At 35.5% G+C, this 21,764-nt stretch overlaps 5 protein-coding genes across 5 annotated transcripts in view; 1 reads left to right on the top strand and 4 right to left on the bottom strand.

The window, feature by feature from the left end:
• Positions 1 to 2,467: 2,467 nt before the first annotated feature.
• On the bottom strand, positions 2,468 to 4,102 carry LOC111463012 (myb-related protein 305-like). The gene is made up of 3 exons (XM_023106851.1): positions 3,555 to 4,102; positions 3,310 to 3,439; positions 2,468 to 2,955 (listed from the first exon to the last, which is right to left on the bottom strand). Exons 1-3 carry the CDS (start codon positions 3,694 to 3,696, stop codon positions 2,592 to 2,594), a joined length of 636 nt encoding a protein of 211 aa, XP_022962619.1. The 5' UTR covers positions 3,697 to 4,102; the 3' UTR covers positions 2,468 to 2,591.
• Positions 4,103 to 5,048: 946 nt separating this feature from the next.
• LOC111463237 (ADP-ribosylation factor 1-like) lies at positions 5,049 to 9,661 on the bottom strand. Its single transcript, XM_023107102.1, has 7 exons — positions 9,528 to 9,661; positions 8,894 to 9,083; positions 8,638 to 8,708; positions 7,562 to 7,681; positions 6,817 to 6,935; positions 5,659 to 5,740; positions 5,049 to 5,295 (listed from the first exon to the last, which is right to left on the bottom strand). The coding sequence occupies exons 2-7, from the start codon at positions 9,039 to 9,041 to the stop codon at positions 5,290 to 5,292; spliced, it is 546 nt and encodes a 181-aa protein (XP_022962870.1). The 5' UTR covers positions 9,042 to 9,083; positions 9,528 to 9,661; the 3' UTR covers positions 5,049 to 5,289.
• Positions 9,662 to 10,268: 607 nt separating this feature from the next.
• LOC111463472 (transcription factor MYB118-like) lies at positions 10,269 to 13,049 on the top strand. The gene is made up of 3 exons (XM_023107422.1): positions 10,269 to 11,072; positions 11,170 to 11,296; positions 12,355 to 13,049. Exons 1-3 carry the CDS (start codon positions 10,348 to 10,350, stop codon positions 12,802 to 12,804), a joined length of 1,302 nt encoding a protein of 433 aa, XP_022963190.1. The 5' UTR covers positions 10,269 to 10,347; the 3' UTR covers positions 12,805 to 13,049.
• Positions 13,050 to 14,091: 1,042 nt separating this feature from the next.
• Positions 14,092 to 18,001, bottom strand: LOC111463482 (phosphoenolpyruvate/phosphate translocator 2, chloroplastic-like). The gene is made up of 9 exons (XM_023107434.1): positions 17,319 to 18,001; positions 16,170 to 16,292; positions 15,924 to 16,076; positions 15,100 to 15,185; positions 14,953 to 15,037; positions 14,734 to 14,850; positions 14,587 to 14,664; positions 14,339 to 14,468; positions 14,092 to 14,229 (listed from the first exon to the last, which is right to left on the bottom strand). The coding sequence occupies exons 1-9, from the start codon at positions 17,655 to 17,657 to the stop codon at positions 14,153 to 14,155; spliced, it is 1,188 nt and encodes a 395-aa protein (XP_022963202.1). The 5' UTR covers positions 17,658 to 18,001; the 3' UTR covers positions 14,092 to 14,152.
• A 382-nt stretch (positions 18,002 to 18,383) lies between these two features.
• LOC111463463 (isocitrate dehydrogenase [NADP]-like) overlaps positions 18,384 to 21,764 on the bottom strand; it is a 5,303-nt gene continuing 1,922 nt past the window's right edge. Inside the window, exons 6-16 of the mRNA XM_023107412.1 lie at positions 21,369 to 21,422; positions 21,190 to 21,291; positions 21,016 to 21,104; positions 20,825 to 20,928; positions 20,651 to 20,719; positions 20,448 to 20,563; positions 20,141 to 20,175; positions 19,917 to 20,059; positions 19,145 to 19,267; positions 18,928 to 19,063; positions 18,384 to 18,663 (exon numbers count right to left, since the gene is read on the bottom strand). Of these exons, the coding sequence (XP_022963180.1) occupies positions 18,964 to 19,063; positions 19,145 to 19,267; positions 19,917 to 20,059; positions 20,141 to 20,175; positions 20,448 to 20,563; positions 20,651 to 20,719; positions 20,825 to 20,928; positions 21,016 to 21,104; positions 21,190 to 21,291; positions 21,369 to 21,422 (935 nt within the window). The 3' untranslated portion in view covers positions 18,384 to 18,663; positions 18,928 to 18,963. The remainder of the gene's footprint in view (positions 18,664 to 18,927; positions 19,064 to 19,144; positions 19,268 to 19,916; positions 20,060 to 20,140; positions 20,176 to 20,447; positions 20,564 to 20,650; positions 20,720 to 20,824; positions 20,929 to 21,015; positions 21,105 to 21,189; positions 21,292 to 21,368; positions 21,423 to 21,764) is intronic.

Genomic DNA, 21,764 nt, shown 5'->3' with positions numbered 1-21,764 from the left:
CCAATCTTCTTATTCCATTATATCTTCCAAAATATTCTGAAAAAGTTGCCATTATTTACTTCTTTTTATTTATTTATTTGTTCACAATATCTCTCCCCGATTTCACATTCGAGGTAGCGGAGAATAAAAAATATTTCTTTTAAGAGGTAAAATTTTTTTAAAAAAATTATGAGATTAATGACTATACGTAATGAGTTAAACCAAACACTATGTACTAGAAGTAGATTTATTTTTGCATAGAGTCAATCGTGGAATATTGTACTAGCAGACGCCGAGTTCCCAATAGACACTAGCATACTTTATAAGGGTGTGAAAACTTAGCAGACGGGTTTTAAAATTTTAATATATGTAATGGATTGAATATATAATATCTACTAATGGCGAACTTAGCGAACAATTATTTCATATATATTCTAATAAATTGATAAATTTAATTGGTTTTATGCTGAATAATTATCGAAATGTTTGGATTTATATAAAAGAAAATAACTAAATAAAATTCAAGGCTAAAATGGTAATTTTACTTTCTTTTAAATATTATAAGGGATAATCGGTTTCCATTTCCAGCCATCCTACATTGGCGACATGTGGCAGTTAATGAAATGACTGAATTACCATTTTTATCCTTCTAATCCAGTGCTTCTGGGTGTACCAGAATCATAGATGATAGAGCAATCTCAGCCATCGATTATTTTTCTGGAGTGAGATTCCTTTTACGCCAAGAAAACCCGCAGAAGTGGGACCAAGGGCAGGTCAACAAAACAAAAGATGCCACGTGGATTGTCAGTAGTTTAACGGATAACAAACGTCGTTTAAGATGGGCGCCGTCAGAGATCAACTGGAAGCATGTGCCCGAGGGGAAGGATAACGATACGGGGCCGACCTCTGCCACATAATACCTGTCACGTTTCTATTAATATAATTCCATGAATAAATTGGTTTAAAATATTAATTTTTGTTCAGGAACAATAAATTGGGCCAAGCCCAACCCAAACGAAGATTGGCCCATTTATAAGTACGGGAAATGGGTTGTAGTATTTCTTGTGGGCTTTGTGTATTGTAGAGTTTCGGGATCCAATAAAAATTGGGCCAAGCCCAACCCAAAAGGCAGATTGGCCCATTAAGGTAAAAAAAATGCTGTAGGGCGTCCTCCTAAGCATTTTAGGACATGTCTGTACACATATGGCCGACCATAACACGTGAAGGAATTTTCCAAAATGTTCCACGTGCATATCGTGTATTTCATGGTTTTTATTTAACATGTGCTTATATAATAAGAGACAAGCACACTTTCACATATTTGCTTTTATCATGATCTATATATACACACACACATATACATGCTTCTCTAGCAAGATTTGCTTTTGAAGACTTTTTGCATTTGTAATTTTCTTTTAATGTTTGGCTCGTGATTTTAATAATTATAAATTTAGGTAATGAAACCAAATTTATGATTCGGATCAGAATTCAGAACATAGATTTTGCACTTGGTGGCTCCAACATTCTCTTGCAACATGGTCGAACTACTTACTCCTTCTTTCTAAGAGTAAAGACTATTCTCACATACCAAGACGAGTCATTCAACTCACATGGATCTAAGAGGCCACCCAATATAGAATTACTCTAAGTAAAACATGCTTAACCATGAAATTCCTATGATCGAGCCACTGAAAAGAAAGTTGCACCTTATTGATATAAATAAAAACTTTCAATTCTTTTAAATTTTTCTTAGTCATACTATCTTCAGAATAACTCTCATTCATGTATTACTCTTTTACTCGAGTATCACGTTAATAGCAAATCATTGTTTAGATTTCAGTATCGAAATGAACCAAAACATAACTAAACTTTTTCGAGCCATCCTATCTTTTGATCAAAGGTGGTTGGTTGATGGAAGAGAGTACGGTGAGCAACATAGGAGCACTTGTACAGGAACATTTTTGTTTATATAGCAACATAGGCTTCATATTTTTCCACCCAATAAAAGTGAAGCTCATTTAACTAAATTTTAAATTAATTTGTACTGTGTATATTTATTATCATTAAAAATATTAATTAAATGAGATTAAATTAGTCCAAAATCTAGTAAGTGAAGTTGTAGCATGAAGCTATGCTCTCATATTTTTCTCACATTAAAGTAAAGAAGTTGACGAAAATCTCATATAATAATTTTATTTAATGTAAATTTATTTTCTTACTTTATTTCTATGGTCCCTAACTTTAAAATAATTTCACCTTTATTCCTTATTTTTATTCCCATCTTTAACTTTTGCTCTTTTCGAGTTTCTAAACTTTAAATTTATTTTCCGACAAAAAAAAATATATACTATTCATTATTTGTTCGGCAAAATTGAAAGTAAAAGATTTGGACGATTGCTCGATATAACACAAGTTAAGTAAAATTTTGCTACTAGTAATGACACGTGTGAATCGAATGAGACCGCTCGGTTTGGCCGAGCCAAAGAAACATCAACATGAGTTTCTGATGAACATCCCATAAAAAAGATAAAAAAATATAGAAGGAAAAATTTTATTTAAGGTTAAACTATACATAATTTAAACACGGCTCCTTGTTCCTCCCTGCAAACAGTTCAATTAAGTAATTGCATGGACCAAAGATCCTCCATGCTCCAGTAGTTGTCATTATTTGCCCCATTCTCACGAGGCCAAGTTGTGTGCTCATAGGCCATAGCCTCAATATCTCCTTGAGATGATGGGAGGTAGTCATGGCTGATCTCCATCGGCTCTGCAACATTATGAATGCTTGAAACTTGGCTACAAGGGCTGATGCCACCATCGTCGTTCGTCTCCAAACCGCTAGTGATTGATATCATCAGCTCGCCAACTTTCTCGCCTTCCTCTTGCTGCTTCATATGCTTGTGTATCCTCGTCCTCCAGTAATTCTTTATCTCGTTATCTGTTCTTCCAGGAAGCTGTCTTGCAATTTTTGACCACCTGCCAATTTTTCATTTTAGAATATCGTGTTGTTCTGAGTTTCCCACTATATCCATATTCTCCTTTGATCATGAAAAGAAAATGCTAACCGAGTAAAAATGGAAAGTTCTCATCACTTCAGTTTTCCTTTTAGCAGGTTTTTAAAACGTGCAATAAAGCTGTCCTAAATGGAATCTTGTACAGAGAGATGATCTTGCTTCCATGTCAAACATTCCAAAAAGAACATTCATAATCATCAGAGATATGTGGATTAGAAGCTGTTCTTAAAAACTTTTCTTTGTTTTCAGAATAGAATGTCATAAAAAATTCAGGTAACTTCTCTTAAAACATGACCACAAGATCAAGAGAACTGACCTGTTGCCCCATTTAGAATGCAAGTCCATGATCAAGACCTGCTCTTCAGGAGTTATATTGCCTCTCCGAACGCCGGGCCGAAGATAGTTCAGCCATCGGAGGCGACAACTCTTCCCGGTACGTTTGAGACCTACAAATGCAGAAAAATACCATTCAGCATAAGAAAGCATGAAGCCAAAACACCCCATCTACAAGATTGCTGTCAAAAAGAAAAAGGAAGCTAAAAGAAACAGAGAGAATTTTACCTGCAGCTTTGGCCAGTGAATTCCATACTCCTTCACCATGATTGGCAATGTAATTCATCAGAATTAAGTCTTCTTCCATTGTCCATGGCCCCTTTCTCAGTTCATTATCATCCTGAGAAGAGCTTAACCTCTCTGTACCCATCCTTTCTCACTACCTTGGTGTGGGAAGCTAATAAAATGTAAGGATGGGTGAAGGCTTATATATAGTGAAATGGGCATGTTTATATGTATGTATGCATGAGGAATATAGAACATGTACATTGTTTTCCGTTCTATGCATGACATGAATCAATTGGTCAATGAGGGGAATGAACATTTTGGGCAAGTAGAAGGGGAGGTGAGTTTGAAGGACAAATATGACTTTTTGATGTTCTTTAAAAAGTTATGGACCCAATCAATTTGTAATAGTCTTAGGTCATTAGGGTTTTAAATAATAGTTTACAGCAATCGTTTTCAACACTTGTGTATCATGATGCTTGTTTATGAATTATAAGAAAAGGGGATGGAAGCGATGTTAATGCATGGATATTGAATTCATTTGTAATAAATGTTGTTTAAATTCATGGACATCGTTTTGAAAAATAAATAAATATAGGTTTCAAGAATCTGCATCCATTTGCTTTGTTACCAAATGACCAAAAGTCAGTAGGAATTTAAATGTAAAAACTAAACACTAGCAAATTTAGTAAACACAGCGTGACTGTGACACTATACACGAGATTCAGTACAATTGAACATTCAAATAATCTTATACAACATCAAGAGCCACTATTATATGGAACATAGCTACTGTCCAATTTCGAAGCTGGTTGGCTTCGAATTCAGAAAATGGAGCTTGTTAAATATCTCCAAAAGTGCTACCTGATTAACAATTGCATATAGAATCATAGCTCGAACCCAGATCAATCAGAAACATAAAAGTATAAACGACACGGGGATGAATAAAGATAACTTCCTCGTCTATAGTCTAAAAAGTAGACGATACTCTAATATGTTTTGTACAAAATCTACTAAATCATGAAGCTCCCTAGGCATATATGGCTGTAGTTAAATGAAGGAAATAGTATTCAAAAGCAAAGGAAACCTGTGTTCTGGTTTGTAAATGTCTCAAGGTTCAAGGGTTCAACTTCCTATATCCAATGTGTGTGGTGGCTATCTTTCCATGAGCCTAAAAGACAGTGATCTTATGTTAAAGATAAGAGAGCATTGGCAACAAGATCAAAATGGGACAACTTCGGATTGTACGTTTAACCGATCCTTGAAATTTCCGCCTATATTACACTTCAAGCAAAAAGTGAAAGCAACCCCATAAAGATAACCATCTTTCACTTGATTTTAAAACTTCACCAATTTTAAGGAGATGGATGAGTTCAGGGTCAATAGGCCAGCATCAGATAGCCGCCAACCAGCCTAGCACAACATTTTGTAGAGGCAATTAATGATCCAGATGAGATTGTCCGACTGAACTCCATAGCCAAGTAGAAAGACAAAGAAGATCTCAAAAAGCAAAATAATATGATCACAAAGAAAATTATAACAAGGTTGACTTCTCAGAGAAACTATAACATGGTTTTGATCATTTTAGATCAAGTCACAAGTATACAAATAGAAAATACATATAGAAGTTTCAAACTGTTCTGCTGCTAATGACACTTCTTGAGAAAAGTGAACCATACCCCTATCATCGCCAAACTTTACCCACAGCTCAGTCTGACATTCAAGAGCCTCAACCGCTTCATGCCTGTAAAAAGAAGGGAGGCTTCCAGATTTACAAATGATCTTCCAAGTGAGTATTGCAGCACAGATTTCATTGATAAAATGAAGTATACAAAAGAGGGAGAGATAGAGCTCTCAATGCAAAACGGATTACAAGATTTGGTTCGTTTTACAGCTCTTTATTGGTGGTGTAAGTGTGTTATCCCTTTACTGCAAGTGTTTTATCCCTTTTTCGGATTAGTCTCAAATTCATCCGGCCAAGTGGAAATGTTTTTTGTGATTTTCAAAGAAAATACGCAGTTTCTACTATTCAAACATGAAGAAAAAATTTAAACTAAAATGTGTTAAAATGAGATTTCAGATCATGTCAACAGACTTTTGTGCTTACCTTGCTAGCAATATTGTTGGAAAGCCAGTCTAAACCCTCGTATAGACCCTCTCCAGATGTTGCACACGTGCTCTGTATGTACCTGAAATGAAGTGTTAATTTACATAGTAGCACAGATGCTCAAACCAATTCTTTTGAGTGTACTGTCTTCAATCACTTAATTTCCAGTTGAGAAATTGTCAAACGTTCGTAAAATGCAATTTAAATAGGTTGATATGGAAACTTCTCTACCCATTTCTATAGTACTATCCTTCTCTCTTAAAATACTCTGATCAAAAGTACACTCAAAAATAGAATTTTGATGGCACATCCCTGCACATTTAGCAACTTCTGAGGTAGAAAGTTCCCAAGTCAACATTGTGGACAAATTTTTCAGAAGACCATACTTCCATAAAGAAAATGAAAGTATAAACTATGGGCAACACACACACACACTCGCCTACAAGTTCAGTCTCCCACATCCAAAAAGGGAGCTGTCTTCTAGACAATGTTTAGAAAGAGTGGGTAGTTCAAAGTTGAAAGTAATCGAGACAAAAAGTTGCTAGCAATTGCACTTTATATTCTAAAACTGAGGATGGTTATGAGGTTGGAGGATTTCTGGAGCTAATGTATATCTTCTTAACCTAATCACACATGAAACATTTGTGAGAAACGAACTAGAATACAAGTGTATATAAAAGCTGATGAAATTCTAGATGAACCTAAAAAGAAGAATGAAAAGGAAGGAGAGCTTCATCCACGCAAGCTCTCTCTGCCCTTACTTCTTACATTCCAAAAAAGCCAAATGAAAAGCTCATATCAAGTTTGGTCAAAGAATCTAGTTCCATCTTTAAACAGATGTTCTCTAAAAAGAAAGTAAAGTGATAATGCTGCTCGGAGTAGGAGCAGACAAGCCAAATTTCAAAACATGGAGCAACCTAGTGAACAGATGATACTAAGTCACATTGGTTTTGGTTAGAAAACAAAATTGCAGCATCCCCGATCAGTCTCTTTAATCCAATCTATGCACAACATTAAGAGGGTAATAGGTTCTGGAATATTTAAAAAATTGAGCCAGCGAAACACATAATTGAATTAAAAAAAATCATATGCAGAAATAAAACTAAGCTTCAGAAGAAATAATAAATAAAGAAACAAACAATAATAAAAGTATTTTACCAGTGTCGTTGACGGAGTGAATGAAGACCAAGCTTGTCGGTAATTTCTGCAGCATTCATCGCATTAGGAAGATCTTGCTTGTTGGCAAATACGAGCAACACAGCATCTCTCAGTTCATCCTGAAATCAGATTAGTTGGGTACTCAGCGTATATTTTCTTTTAAGTTTGGCAGATGCCCACAAATTATGTATAAAGCTAGAAACAAAAATTTTCCTTTTCTTTGGGGGAGGGTGATAAGAGAAATGCTTTAACTATTATAACAACGAAAGAGAATTCTACATCAATACGAGGCTAAAACTGAAAAAATAAACAATCAGGTGGCAGGGGTATATGTAGAGAAAAAGAAAAGATAACAGATACAGCATCATCCAGTTTCCATTCGGTATATATTAAGACCAAAAGAAGAAACATGCAGATCAATAATTTCTAAATTTTCCCATCATTAGCACCTGATGTGAGAAAGATGAAAAGTAACCATAAATATAACTAATATTGCCAACTTCAACATAGCTCAACTGGTTAAAACATGTATCTTAAACTAAAAGGTTCGAGGTTCGAATCCCCCTACTCCTTGAACTCCAACAAAATAATAATAATAATATTACATCAGTACACAGAAATTTATCTTCACAAACAACAGGAAGCAACCTATGATATTATAGCAAATACATTCAGTCTACTACTTTTATTCTAAAACAGAAAGCAAGTTCAATCGTATGGAAAGAAAAATCGAACAGGGCCACACCTCATTCAACATTCTGTGCAACTCATCTCTTGCTTCAACAACACGATCCCTGTCATTACTATCCACAACAAATATAAGACCCTGTGTGTTTTGGAAGTAATGCCTCCACAGCGGACGAATCTATTCAATTAATAAAACAAATAATGAATAAATCAGTTTCCATCAAATTTACCCGAAACAAAACAATATCTCATCATAGTCATGTAGAAAAATCAAACACGCGAAATTAAAACAATATATATATGGAGTCATCCCAAATCTCAATTATGACACTGACTAGCAAGTTGCAACCTAGAAGCTTGAAATTGACGCAAAATGGATACATGACACAAGCATTGAAAATTCCAAGCAATTATGAACAGCAACATCTTTTACTTAGAAAAAAACACTCCTAAAGAAGAATTAAAGAATACAAAAAGTTGATGCAAAAACATAGGCAAAACAAGCCACGAAATATAAATCACAAGATAAAAAAGCCCCAACTATGGAGTACCAAAAACAAAGGAATAACACACTCACAACCAAAAAAAAAAAAAAAAAAACCCAACAGCTCAAATGAAGGCATTAAAGGAAGTCAAAATTCAAACAACCTCCTCCCAAGTCCCAAGACCCCTTGAGACCCTAAAAAAAAAGCCCTATGCTTTTGAGCCTCAATCTCCCTGCACGTGCAGGGGAGGGGAGTCTTGTAGCTCCTTTTTCCATTCTCCTGAGTATATCTCAGAAGTTAAGGCATACCTACTTCCTTTAAAAGATCTTAGGTCAAACTCACTCACTCACATGTAATGTAATATTCTAAAACAAGAAAAATGTGCATCCAATATTTTGTCGGGTAGGAGATACTGCCATATCTAGATACCAAAACTTAATCTATACTCGAAGAAAAGGAATATATGATAAGATGAATAAAATACATCCAAATTTATTATTCAGACGTAATCAGCACAGCAGTACCAGACTGCTGAACACAGCCAGCAACCCCCACCAAGTTGTATATTCAGGTCCCTAAGGCCAAAGCCAACAACGCTGACAAGCACACATGAATGACAAGAGAGTAGAGAGAAAATAGAGGTGTATACTTTGTCCTGACCACCAACATCCCAGACGGTGAAGCTGATGTTCTTGTATTCCACAGTCTCCACATTAAATCCTGAAAAAAAAAACACAGCACCTCCATGATCTATCTAATATTATTTGCTACAGTATGTCAATATAATGCAAGGAACACATCGAGGGGCACACAATTAACAGCAATCAAAATGAGTAACAATAACTCGAATTAAGCAATCAAAATTTAACATTTCATGAAAAAGTCTCGCAAAACAAAGAACTCACCGATTGTAGGAATGGTTGTGACAATTTCTCCGAGCTTGAGCTTGTACAATATCGTGGTCTTACCGGCAGCATCAAGACCAACCATCAAAATGCGCATCTCTTTCTTAGCAAAAAGCTTGCTGAAGAGCTTGGTGAAGGTCAACCCCATTTCTGCTTTGCCTTAGCTGGCTATCTCTATTTGTCTGAGGAGCTGCACAAGAAACCGCAAAAGTGATCAAAACAAGCAGGCAGTACAACAACCCGAAGAAGCCAAAAAAACAAGACATCAGGAAGGAAAAAGAAAAATGAAACGGATCAATTAGAAGAAACGTATATTTCGGGAAGATGAAATGGAGATCCTCATCTCAACATCCGCAACAAATCAAACAAAAATCCAAACAAAGATCGTCTCACAAACTACCAACATAAGAAAATCTGATCAATAAATCCCACTCGATTCCCCCTCCTAATCAAGGATACAAAATCAGTTTTCAAAAATTGAAAAGACAAAACAAAACAATCAACACCTCAAAACCCTGGAACAAAATTCGCAAGAACATGAAATATTCTAACAAATTTCTCATGCGATTACAAAACTCAAGGCATCAATTGGAAGAACATGTACAAAATCAATAGAGAGAGTTCAGAAAAATACTGGAGTTGGAAAGGTGGCGCTGTGGAAAGCTCTGAATGGAAGGAGGAGGGCCGAAGGGGCGAAGAAAAGTTAACCGCGGTCCGTTTTATGCCCCCGCGGTTCCACTTTTTATTCCCTTTTATTCAGGTGTTCAGTTGAACAACATTCGCTATATTATATTACCTTAAATTATATATATATATATATATATATATATTTATTTATTTATTTATTTATTTATTTATCCCAAAATTTTTATTTATTAAAATAACAATTTAATTGGTAAATATTTTTAAAAATCAATATCAACTAAACTCAAGAGATGTTTCTCCACCGTCCGATCATCCAGCTGTTTTTATAACTCTTTTTATTTATCATAATTATCAAATTAAGTTGCGATCTTAAGGGGGAAAAAACAATTATATATAATAATTATTTTCAAAACATGAAAGTTAACGAAGAACATAACAACGTCTTCCACGTCACCTTGGACATGCATGTCCCACAAATTTTCCTAAAATACAATAATTTATAACGACCTAATGATGATTAATTAATTAATTTATTTATTTATATTTTTTCGCCATTTTAATTATTCCTTAAAAATACTAAAGAGAGGGAGCTGAACAGTCATAATCAACAAGCAACATGAACCGTTGGATCAAAAAGCATCCAACGGCTCAAGATCCAATGGGGTCCACTGCCTTTGCCTTTCCTCACTAATAAAACCCTGTAATAACATTACATTACAGACATTTTCATATGAAAAAAGAGAGAAAAACCAACCTTTGAAGCTTTCAACTTTTCCCTCTTCTTCTGCTTCTACCTTAGCTTCTGCTGCATGGAGTTCGATTCCAATTTCAAAGATGATCTCCCGCTCCTCTCGAGCTTCTTCTCCGATAAGCCAGAGTCGAAGCGGAAGCTCAACGACGACGACAACGACGATGACACCGGCGAATTTTCCGCCATGGAATTAGCCACCTCCCCATCATCATCCAAGGGTTTGTTCCATAATTTGCAGCTCCACAACTTCAATCGTGATCGTGAACATGATCATGATCATAATCATAATCATAATCGGTATCATCAATATCTTCATCACTTCCCCATCAACGGATCTGACTCGTCGAGCCATCACGAGCTCGATCGTCATCAGTTCTCAATTGCTGGGTCCTTACAAACCCTTCTTTCAGGCATGCCAACCCAAACCTTCGATCCAAATTTTCAACCTTTTGGCAATGAATTCTCCAAAGATCACACCTTTGAAAATGGGGCCAAGTTCATGCATGGCCTTCTAGGGTCAAGAGCCGTTTGGACAAATTTTCCAGGAAACTTTGTGCCTCAATTTTCTCAGCCGCCAAACAGCAGCAGTAGTAGTAGTACTCATTTAGGGCTGGGACCAGCAACTGTAGGGCGGTGGTTTCTTGATGAGATCTCTTATAATACCGACAATGGATACGATCAGAACAAGAAGAAAAAAAGAATTCAGTCGAGAAAGGAGAACCGCCCTCCTCCGACCAAGCTGCCGAACATCGTAAAAGGACAGTGGACTCCTCAAGAAGACAGGTACCTTAAAAATTGAATTTTGATTTAATTTTATGTTCTTGAGCTAGGGTTTTTTTTCTTGATGAGATTTAATCATGGCCGTTGATTGTATTTCCAGATTGTTGGTGCAGCTGGTTGATGAATATGGAGTCAAAAAATGGTCACAAATTGCAAAAATGCTGGAAGGGAGAGTTGGGAAGCAGTGCAGAGAGAGATGGCACAACCACCTCAGACCAGACATCAGGGTTTTTTTTCTTTTTTCCCTCTCTTTTTTCTTCATACATACATGCATGCATGCATACATACATACATACATACATACATACATGCTCGAGCGTATTAATAATTCCGTGTTTTGTTAGCGTAGAAAGCATGTCCATCACACATTACATGCGTATTCCTACCGGCATACCATACATTTTGCATATATGTCAACATGCAGTTTATAGCATATTATTTAATTTTCAAAACGAATGATTCGCTATCTCAACGCGCGTGGCGCGTTGTTTTGAGATATAGCGTGACGTTTTGGTCTTTCTTTGAAGACGCATGATCTTTTTCGACACATTTTTATGGATTTTTAAGTACTTACCATCTCTACCGTTTGTCTATATCTAGTTGACAACTCAGAAAGAAGCGGAAATTAGGCGCTATTTAATAAAAAAAAAATTGCCTTCATTTGTTTCTTAATTTATTTATATAAGCAAAGAAAAATATGAGTGATTGAGTGATTATGTGAGTTTAATTTCAATTAGTGAAGATTTTGTGTGAAAAATCCAATGATTTGAGCAAATTTTTGTAACAGTAAATTGAGAATCATCTTTCCTTAGTTAATTAGCTTTTTTTGGCATTTGGCCTTCATAAATTTTGGTCTAAAAATAAATAAATAACGCCCAAAACCCATTTTATTTTTAGTTATTAAAAATAAATCTATTTATTCATTAAATTTCTTTCTTTTCTAAATTAGTTTCTCTTTAAATGTGGTCAAAATTTTATTTTTTTAAATAAATTAAAGTTAATATAGTAAATTATCAGCTTAATTTTTAATTTTTTAATATTTATGTTTATGTCTATTTACTTTCTGAACGGGTAGAGGTCCATCAGTTTTATGTATAATAAGTCCCTAAATTTTTTTAATAAATTTTTAAAATGTATTAAATAAGTTAATATAAAGTAAAATTTTTATATTTATTTTTTAAAATTTAGAGCTAATTAAAAATTTTATTTATTTATTTTTTAGGCTCTAAATTGAATTTATTATTATTTATAAGAATTGTGATGAAAAAATGGTATGTGGGTGCAGAAAGACACATGGAGTGAAGATGAAGACAGAATATTAATAGAAGCTCACAAAGACATCGGAAACAGATGGGCGGAGATTGCCCGGCGGCTGCCTGGAAGGACTGAAAACACCATAAAAAACCACTGGAACGCCACCAAACGCCGCCAGAATTCCAAGAAGCTGAAAGGAAAATACCGTGATTCCAATTCCAACAGCTCCATCCTTCAAAATTACATCAATTCCGTCACTGCCGGAGACCGCAAAATATCCGATTCGATGCCGCAGCTAGTGGACAGCCACAGCCCTGCGGCGGCGAACGGCGGGGGATTCTACTTCGAGTTCGGGTCGGGTTCGGGGTCGGGTTCCGGTTCCGGTTCCGGGACGGAGATGGAGTGTTTGAATCTGATGCAGAATGATGAGATGAAATCGGAGATGGATCTGCTGGAGCTGATTTGTCAGGGAAATCTTTGATCCATATTACTATCTATATGCATCATCTAAATACAATACATGTTATAATATCATAATAATTAGGGTTTAAAACTGCAAAAACAAACTCGAAACTCGTCCGCACATGGAAGGGAAACTCTTTTTTTAGGGTTTCATTTCGGAGTTCAACTTTGAATGATCTTGTTTATGTTTGCTTGTGTTTGATTTTCGTGTGAATTTTTGTTTTCATCTTAAATGTTGAATGAGATATAAAAAATGTGAAGGTCGGGAACAGGTTGAGTTTATCTTTGGTATATAACTTATAGATTACGTTGTTACACTTAATGTTTAAATTTTGAATTTGAGGTTAAGTTCAAGAACAGATTGAGTTCGTTGTGATAGAACATGGTGAATCGGGTATACTACTTCCCAACCTTCTGCCTCTAAGCTTTCGAGTGTTGTTCTTTGCTTGGGCTTGCTCCGAGGCTTCTCTTTTGTTCATTGGATCCTACATACTATTGCTGTTTGTTACTGGATGACGGGTAAATTTCTTGAGTTCAATTTTGAATGATCTTATTTATGTTTAATTTGCTGGGTATTTTTGTTTCCTTTCTTAAATGAGATTAAAAATGTGGAGGCCAAGTTCGGAAACAGATTGAATTCATCTTCAGTACATAATTTGTGGATTAAGCTGTTATTTAATGTTTAAATTTTAAATTTAAGGTGAAGTTCGGGAACAAATTGAGTTCGTTGTGACAGAACATGGTGAACTGGGTGTACTACTTCCCAACCTTCTGCCTCAAGCTTTTGAGTGTCGATCTTCGCTTGGGCTCGCTTCGAAGCTTCTCTTTCGTTCATTGGAACCTACGTACTATTGCTATATGTTACTGGATGACAGGTAAATTTCTCGAGTTCAATTTTGAATGATCTTGTTTATGTTTAATTTGCTGTGAATTTTTGTTTCCTCTCCTAAATGTTGAATGAGATTATAAAATGTTAAGGCCATGTTCGGGATCTTCAATACATAACTCGTGGATTACGCTCTTACTTAATGTTTAAATTTTAAATTTAAGGTCAAGTTTATGAACAGGTTAAGTTCAATGAAGTAGAACCTAGTGAACTAGTCACACTATTTTCCAATCTTCTACCTCAAGCCTTCGAGTGGCAATCATCGCTTGGGTTGGCTTCGAGGCTTCTCTTCCGTTCATCGAATCCTACGTACTATTGCTATTTGTTACTCGACGACACGACCGACAAATTTCTTGAAATAATATTAAAAAAAAAAAAGAAGAGAGGAACAAAATTATAAATACAAACACAAAAAAGAACAAAAAAACAAAAAAAAACAAAATCGAATCCTAAACTAAACTGTGTTTGTATTTAGATTCATTTATAGAGTCTTCGGCTTTGAGTTCATACGCTTAGCCCTTGAATACAAAAAGACTCCCACGAGAGCAATCCCAGTTCCTGCAACCAAAGATTCTCACGCCCATAAGCCTTCCATTTCCATTCCCTAATAACAATAATACTATGATCATCAGAAGCCTTCCATTCAAGAAGGGTATGAGAACAATACCGAGGGCGTTTAGATGTGAGACGGCTGTTTGGAAGAAAATAACAGAGGACACTATCACCACCACCCGCTTCAGAGAGTTCCCTACTGCATGGGTTACTGGTGAAATTTCCTGTAGTATTGAATAAGAAACCTGCCCACCAAAAACCCACCAAAACCCCCCGTTTTTTTAGTTCGATGTTTGAATCTCTGACCTCTTAGTCGAGAATACGTGACAATTAACGCTGAGTTATGCCTATTTTGTCACTAACCTGCTGGTAGCTATGAAAACAAATGCCAGATAGAAGCAACCTAATGCATAGCTCGCTGACATTCAACCCTTGATTTGCCTGAAATTAAGAAGATTAGGGACAGACCCATCAAATAGAAACTAGTTTAATGTATATTTGGTGACTTACAGCTAATTGCAGGTATGAAGGACTAAATTTAGTGCCTTCAAGGAGAAGAGCCGAGGGAACCAGCAGGGTAAATGAAATGATAGTAATTACAGAGAAGAGATTGATATTGTCCAGTGCCTGCTCAACAGCCAAAGTCAAAGAGAAAACACATTCGCTGATATTATTGTAAATATTTAAGTGTATAAGCAGTAGAAGAACGAAATGGTTGAAAGTTGGTACCTCTTTGTGGACCATGAGCTTTTTACTGAAGATATTACGTGATTGATTTGTGAGATTTGAAGCCATGGCACTGCTGAACCCAATCCTGTAACCAAATGAGGAACAAAGTTATGCAGCCCAAAGAAATGATATGAGATGTGATCTTACCAATTAAATGAGGCTTCAGTAAAAGATGCGAGTGCCACTCCTCCTACAACGGGTATGAGCGAAAGAACAACCCAAAATGTGGGCCTCTGCGTATGGATGCAGCACAAAAATCAAACAATTTATCCATTCGATTCTCACTTTTGATTCTCATTTTTTAAAATGTATTGGGGAGAGATTTCCACTTTTATAAGAAATGTTTCATTCTCCTTTCTAACCAATGTGGGATCTCACAATTCATCCCCTTAGGGACCCGCCCAGCATCCTCGTTGGTAGACCATTCAGTTCCAAGCTCTAATACCAATTGTAACTGCTCAATTCTACCACTAGTAGTATTTTCCTCTTTAAGTTTTTCCTTATGGTTTCCCCTTAAGGACCCGCCCAGCATCCTCGTTGGTAGACCATTCAGTTCCAAGCTCTAATACCAATTGTAACTGCTCAATTCTACCACTAGTAGTATTTTCCTCTTTAAGTTTTTCCTTATGGTTTCCCCTTAAGGTTTTAAAATACATTTGCTAGGGAAATATTTTCACACCCTTATAAAAAAATGTTTAATGTTTTGTTCCCCTCTCCAACTAAGGTGGGAATTTACAATCCACCTCCTTTGGGGGCCAACATCCTTACTGACACACCAAACGATGCGAGGCACGGGTCGGAGTAGGGCTAGATCCTCTCCATAGTAGACACATTTTAAAGTCTTGAAGGGAAGCCCAAAGAGAATAATATCTGCTAGTGGTGGGATTGAACCGTTATAATTAGGGGTGAAATAATTAGGGGTGAAGATGAAGAGTGATAGAAGAAATAGAAGTGGATTGAAGTTGAGGTACCTCAGCCAAGAAGAAAGCAGAGAGAAGGACAGTGAAAAAGGGCTCCATTGCTTTGATGGTGTGAGTGAATGAAACCGCAACTTTGCCAAGACTCACATTGGTCAATATGTTGCCCATGGTGTGCGCTACAGCCAGCGGAAGAATGGCAGCAAACTGAAGAACAGATATTGAATACAAACCAATTCATCTAATATGTTAAGAGTACCAATTTCACATTACTCAGTTAAAAGTAATATAATATAATACCTGGGAGCGATTGACGTTGGGTCTGGGATGAAAATTGAGAGCCCACATTAAGCTTACCATGACCGTCCCACACGCGAATTGAAAAGCTGTCACCGTAGTTGGAAAGGGGAAGGCTTTCAGAACCTGCACATTATAATGTCTTTTTTTTCATTCAAATATTAAAAAAAAAAAAGATATTTATCACATTAATTAATAGTTTATCAGTATTTACATCCAGCCTTTTTTTTTTTTTTTTTTTTCAATTATGAATATTTAGTGAAATTTAATTTTTAGAATTGAAAGTATTATGGTGCAATAATAACGACCTTTCGTAGTTCAATGTGTAGCTTTCGATTAGTGGGGTTATTTTTTTTGGTGGACGTTGACCTTACAATTATTTTTTCAATAAAATGGAAAGAATATATATAAATAACACTCCAAATATTTAAAATGAAAAAAACAATAGAAAAATAGTAAATTGACCGAATTGAAATATTCTCCCTCACCAGTATTAATCCAATCTCAATCTGTGTTAATTGACAAAACTACCCCCACAAACCGCCGACCTTGTACGGCTTTTTAATGTTAATGGAATTTTCATCATTTAAAAAAAAATTACTAAATTAATAAAAATATTCTTATTATTTTTAGTCTTAAAAAAAAAAATTCCTAATCTTTCAATTTTAGAATAATATCCTTAAAATTTTATAAAAAATCTAAAAAATACATTAATACCCTCAAACATTTTATAAGAAGATTAAAAAATATATTTTCATGTTTTAAAAATACCTCTAAAATTTTAAAATTAACATTAAAATCTTTTACCCTTATACAAAAAGAGAAAACAGTCTATCAATATCTCATATATTAACAACAAATATTTCAATATTATTGTAGAAAATTCATGAATATTTAATTAAACTTTTAAAACGGTTAGAGACTTCAAGGTATTTTATTAAATAAAAGGCTAGTTATTTCCATTGTTTAATTTTTTTTTTTTTTTTTTTTTTATATTTAAGGATATTATTCGCAAAGATTATTTTTATTCATTTAGTTAAATAAAAAATAAAAAACTCGGGAGTTGTCGTTCATGTTCATTCATCAAGTAGAAAATCAAGCTAGCAAACAAGAACAGTGCAGAAACAAAAAAGGAAAAGAGAGAATCAGAACCTGTTTGTTGAAAATGTTGTAGTAGATATTCAAGAGGTACCAAACACCAAACATTGAACCAAGTCGCAGATTGTTAACGAAATCGGCCGATTCCTCAGCCTCGCCGGCGCTCTCCGGCAAGGAAGCCGCAGTTCTCGTGAATTTCTGGAGCCTCGAACTGAATCCGGAGCAAGAAACAGCGATCGAGGATGAGAAGGAACGAAACGGAACAATGTGAGGAAAGTGAGGCAAATTAGGGCTTCGAAGTCGGCATGAAATTAGAGGCAATGGAAAAGAAGTAGCCCTAGCAGGAGTGTTGGGGGAAAAACACATGGCCAAAGCCAATACAGCGCTCTGCATTTCTCTCGAAGGCCAATGACTCCCAGAGAGCGAACAATTAAACAGAAGACGTTCGTTTATTCCCGTGGAAGGAGGTCCGGTTGCCGGAGAGTGGACGGAGGAATGAAAAGAAGAGACAGAATCAAGATGTTACGGTGGAAGATGTCTAATCGAGATCTGGATATCGGCCATGGAAATTAATGGCTGAAATGGAATGTCGTTTGGGAAATCAAGAGCAGTGGGGTTTGCAAACACGGAATTTGGCGCCATGAATTACTGGTTCAGAAGTAAACAAGGCCCACTCAACATTGACTAACTTCGAAATTTGAAGCGAGCTTTCGTAAAACACATCCATTCTCTGCTTACTTCGAACATTATAAAAGTGGTGTGAAAAACAATGAATTATTCACGGATTTAAAAGTTATGTTTCACAACTAAAATAAGTTCCTATCGAATATGGTATTGATATTAGTCTGGTCTACATCTCGTGATTTGATTTTAGAGAGTGGATAAGAATGGGGCAAGAAATTGTGGATGGGATTTCCCCACCTAAATTTCTCTTTTTTTAATTTACATATTTCATGAATTAAAATAATTGTGAGACCGATAAAATTAAGACATCTGTTCGAACGTATCAAATTTGCATATAGACATTGATAAATTTACCCCAAAAAATGTCACATAATGGAAATTTACATGTTATAAAACCTCAACAATTTTATTCGGATATGGATATGACATAAATATATAAGCTAATTGCATTTAGCAATGTAAACGTTAACACATTACACCAATTTCATTGAAATTATTTTTAAATATTATGAGAGATGATGTAACAAGAATTGGTGCAATAAAGTATTTGATTAAAAAAAAAAAAAAAAATCCCACCAAGAACGTGATATATGGAAATAACTGGTCGAATGCCACTTTTTATAGAACATGAGAATCGGGATAGATACTCACCTCGTGATATCAAAGATTCCTATGAAATAAACAGCCCTTGCTCGTGGACGAATAGGGAAAAGATCTGCAACAAGAGATTATAGGTAGGCTCTTGAGAAGGGTCCATCATGGGGTCACCCATATTTTAAAAACGTCCATCAAATTGTTTAATAAAATGCTTCTGGTTTTCAGCTCTATTAACATATCAAGGAGAGGAATTGATTAAACAACATAGTGTAAAACCATAAACGGCCATGGAATCAGTCCTACAGCAATCAATTATTTTGAAATCATTCAGCCATTCATTAACTTCTGTTTCTGTAGAAAAGGTAGTAAAGAATCTTTGTACCTGGAAATCAAATCTCCATCTTCAATAACTAGTCATTTAGTTGACCATTACAGGAGGTCGCTGGAGTTTTGCCACCAGATTCTGTGCTACGGCATCAATAAATTCCTCTGTGTTTAAGTAAAACTCCCTTGATACCCTGCAAGTATAGTACGAATCTAAATAATTCTAAGCTTGAAAAATCAGAGTAGGGAATGAGATGAAATGTTTAAACTGTTACTTGGGTCCGTGTATCAGTAAGGCAAGATCCTTGGTCATTTTCCCAGATTCCACTGTCTCAACGCATGAAGCCTCCAACTTCTGAACAAAATCCAGTAGCCTCTCATTTTGATCTAGCTTGGCCCTGAAAACATTTAATCGTAGCTAAAAATGGTCAGTTCCTACTTAGTTTACTACTTCACAATTCCCCATTACAAATATGTATCCAAATTATAGAGTTGCAGCAGTTTAGTTAAACGATGGTTGGTTTAGGTGCCTCTAGTGAAGACAGAACTAGATTCCGTAACGCTACTTAGAAGGAACAAAAAACACAAATTTATGCACACCATTGTAAACCCCAAGCAATATTGGGAACGAAGAAATGTTTGTCGGGATTACATTAACCCTACCTCGAGAAGGGAAAAAGGAAGAAGAGATCTCAACTCTACCTCGATAACTTTAAACCAAGGTTAACTACATTGAAGTATCAAATAATCGAAGTATCAAATAATCGAAAAAACAACTATCATGGATTGACTTAGTAGTCAAATAAGGACCATGAGATTAATAAAGGGCTTAAAAGGAATAAGTCCCATCCATGGTGGCTACCTACCTAGGATACCATAGCAACCAAATGTAAAAGAGAAATGATTGCCAAGATTAGTTGAGACACTCATGGTCATAAAAAAAAAAAAAAAAAAAAGATCTAAAACCCTTGAAAGGAAAATACTAGAGAGCAGTAACAATGGACACTTTCAACATCATCCGGGCAAAGTTACAAATTGGGATAATACCTATGCTCAAGCCCCCGTGACCATGCAAAAATAGAAGCAATACTATTTGTACTGGTTTCTTGTCCCTTTTGATGTAATCGGTAGTGCCGTGTTACAGTGCCATGAGCCGCCTCAGCTTCCAACGTCTTCCCATCAGATGACAACTGCAATAAATTTCAATTTTTAAGGCGTTTGTCAAGGTTATGAGTCCATGGAATTGATCAATTTCATATTCAGGTGTTCACCAATACAGAAGTCATCAGCCCCAGAGAACCAAATCCTGCCAATGGAAAAGAAGCATTCATACTCAATACAAACAATAAAGACAAGAACAAAGATTATTTATATTAACAACAAAATACGTGATGTTAATGTCCAAAAGTAACTTGCATATTCTGATCAAATAGAGACATCAAGAATGAAAATGATAAAAGTATGACCAAGTAGAAGTAGTTTTATATTGAACAATACTATTAGATATTATTGATATTTAAATTATTAAAGCACGTGCTATTAATAGACACCAGACAATAGAAAAGTTGAGGGCGTTACCTTGTGCAAGCAAATCACTCTGAACGTCCCCATCATAATTTTTGCAAGCCCAAACGTATCCACCTTCACTTTTTACAGCATAGGCTACCATATCATCAATAAGCCGATGTTCATACCTAAACGCCATACCAAAATACATTCAGCCATGGGCAATAGATTAGGCATAACTACAGAGAACCGAGTAGGTTAAAAATGTATTGAACCATATCGAATATTCTTCAAACTTCTGCTTCCACTTCTCCTCATACACTTCTTGAAATATGTCTTTAAACCTGCAGGCCAGTACTAAAATAAACTCACTTTGACAATTTCTAGGAAACTGAAAGTAGATATCAACAGTAGAATCAACTAGATATAGGGAAACAAGTAAAAATTACCTGCCGTCATATTTCTTGAGAATTGTATTTTTGGTGCTCAAATACAGGGGCCACTTCTTCTCAAATGCCAGTGACATTGATGACTCTGCAAAAGCTTGAATAGACTACCAATTGTATAGGAACGTGTTAAAAGGGTAATTTATGTGATGCAAAAATCGAACAAGTTTGATGAAGTAGACAAAATAACCAACCTCGTCAACATTGTACATAGTAAGTGCTATGCCTGGTCCTTTGAAGTCATAAACCTCGAGCTCTCTTGGTGTCTCCCCATTCTCTGGAACTGAATAGAAACAAAAATAAATAAATAAGAACAATTTTCCCAGAAAAATACATGAGAATGAGTGAAGAAAAGAAATTTTTCTCACCAAACACCATTTTAAGCTTTCCAGGCCCTGGGATGATGGTATCAGTGGCACGATATTGATCACCAAAAGCATGCCTACCAATACATATGGGCTTCTTCCAACCTGTATCCAACCAAGTACTGTATAATGTTCCATAATGGATTATGTATTACAAGACAAGATTATACAATGAAAGTTACCAGGAACAATTCTCGGGATGTTTTGGCATAAGATAGGTTCTCTGAAAACGGTACCTGTACAAAATGTATTATTATTATGATGAAGCTCATACTTTTCTCATAATAGGACATTAAAAATATATTAACATAAAGGTAAAAATCCAACATAAATAGAGCTCACAGAAAAGGTCTCCAATTGGTATAGCCACCAAAAGGATTGGAAATTCCCAAAATCCTAAGAATGGGTACCTCAACTAGAAGCCAACCATTTGATCAAGTCCAAAACCTTTTCTCGCCCTCTTATTTCTACAGCCAAAATACTATGGTTCCCTCTCAACCCTAATTTCCCAATTACAAAATCTTAACCACATTAGACTAAGATTTTCGAACTTCCCAAAAAAAAAAAAAAAAAAAAAA

The sequence above is a fragment of the Cucurbita moschata genome, unplaced genomic scaffold, assembly GCF_002738365.1.
Source record: "Cucurbita moschata cultivar Rifu unplaced genomic scaffold, Cmos_1.0 Cmo_Scf00002, whole genome shotgun sequence".
Lineage (NCBI taxonomy): Eukaryota > Viridiplantae > Streptophyta > Magnoliopsida > Cucurbitales > Cucurbitaceae > Cucurbita > Cucurbita moschata.
The sequence above is the reverse complement of the archived record's forward strand: the minus strand, read 5'-3'. Positions and strand labels throughout refer to the sequence as shown.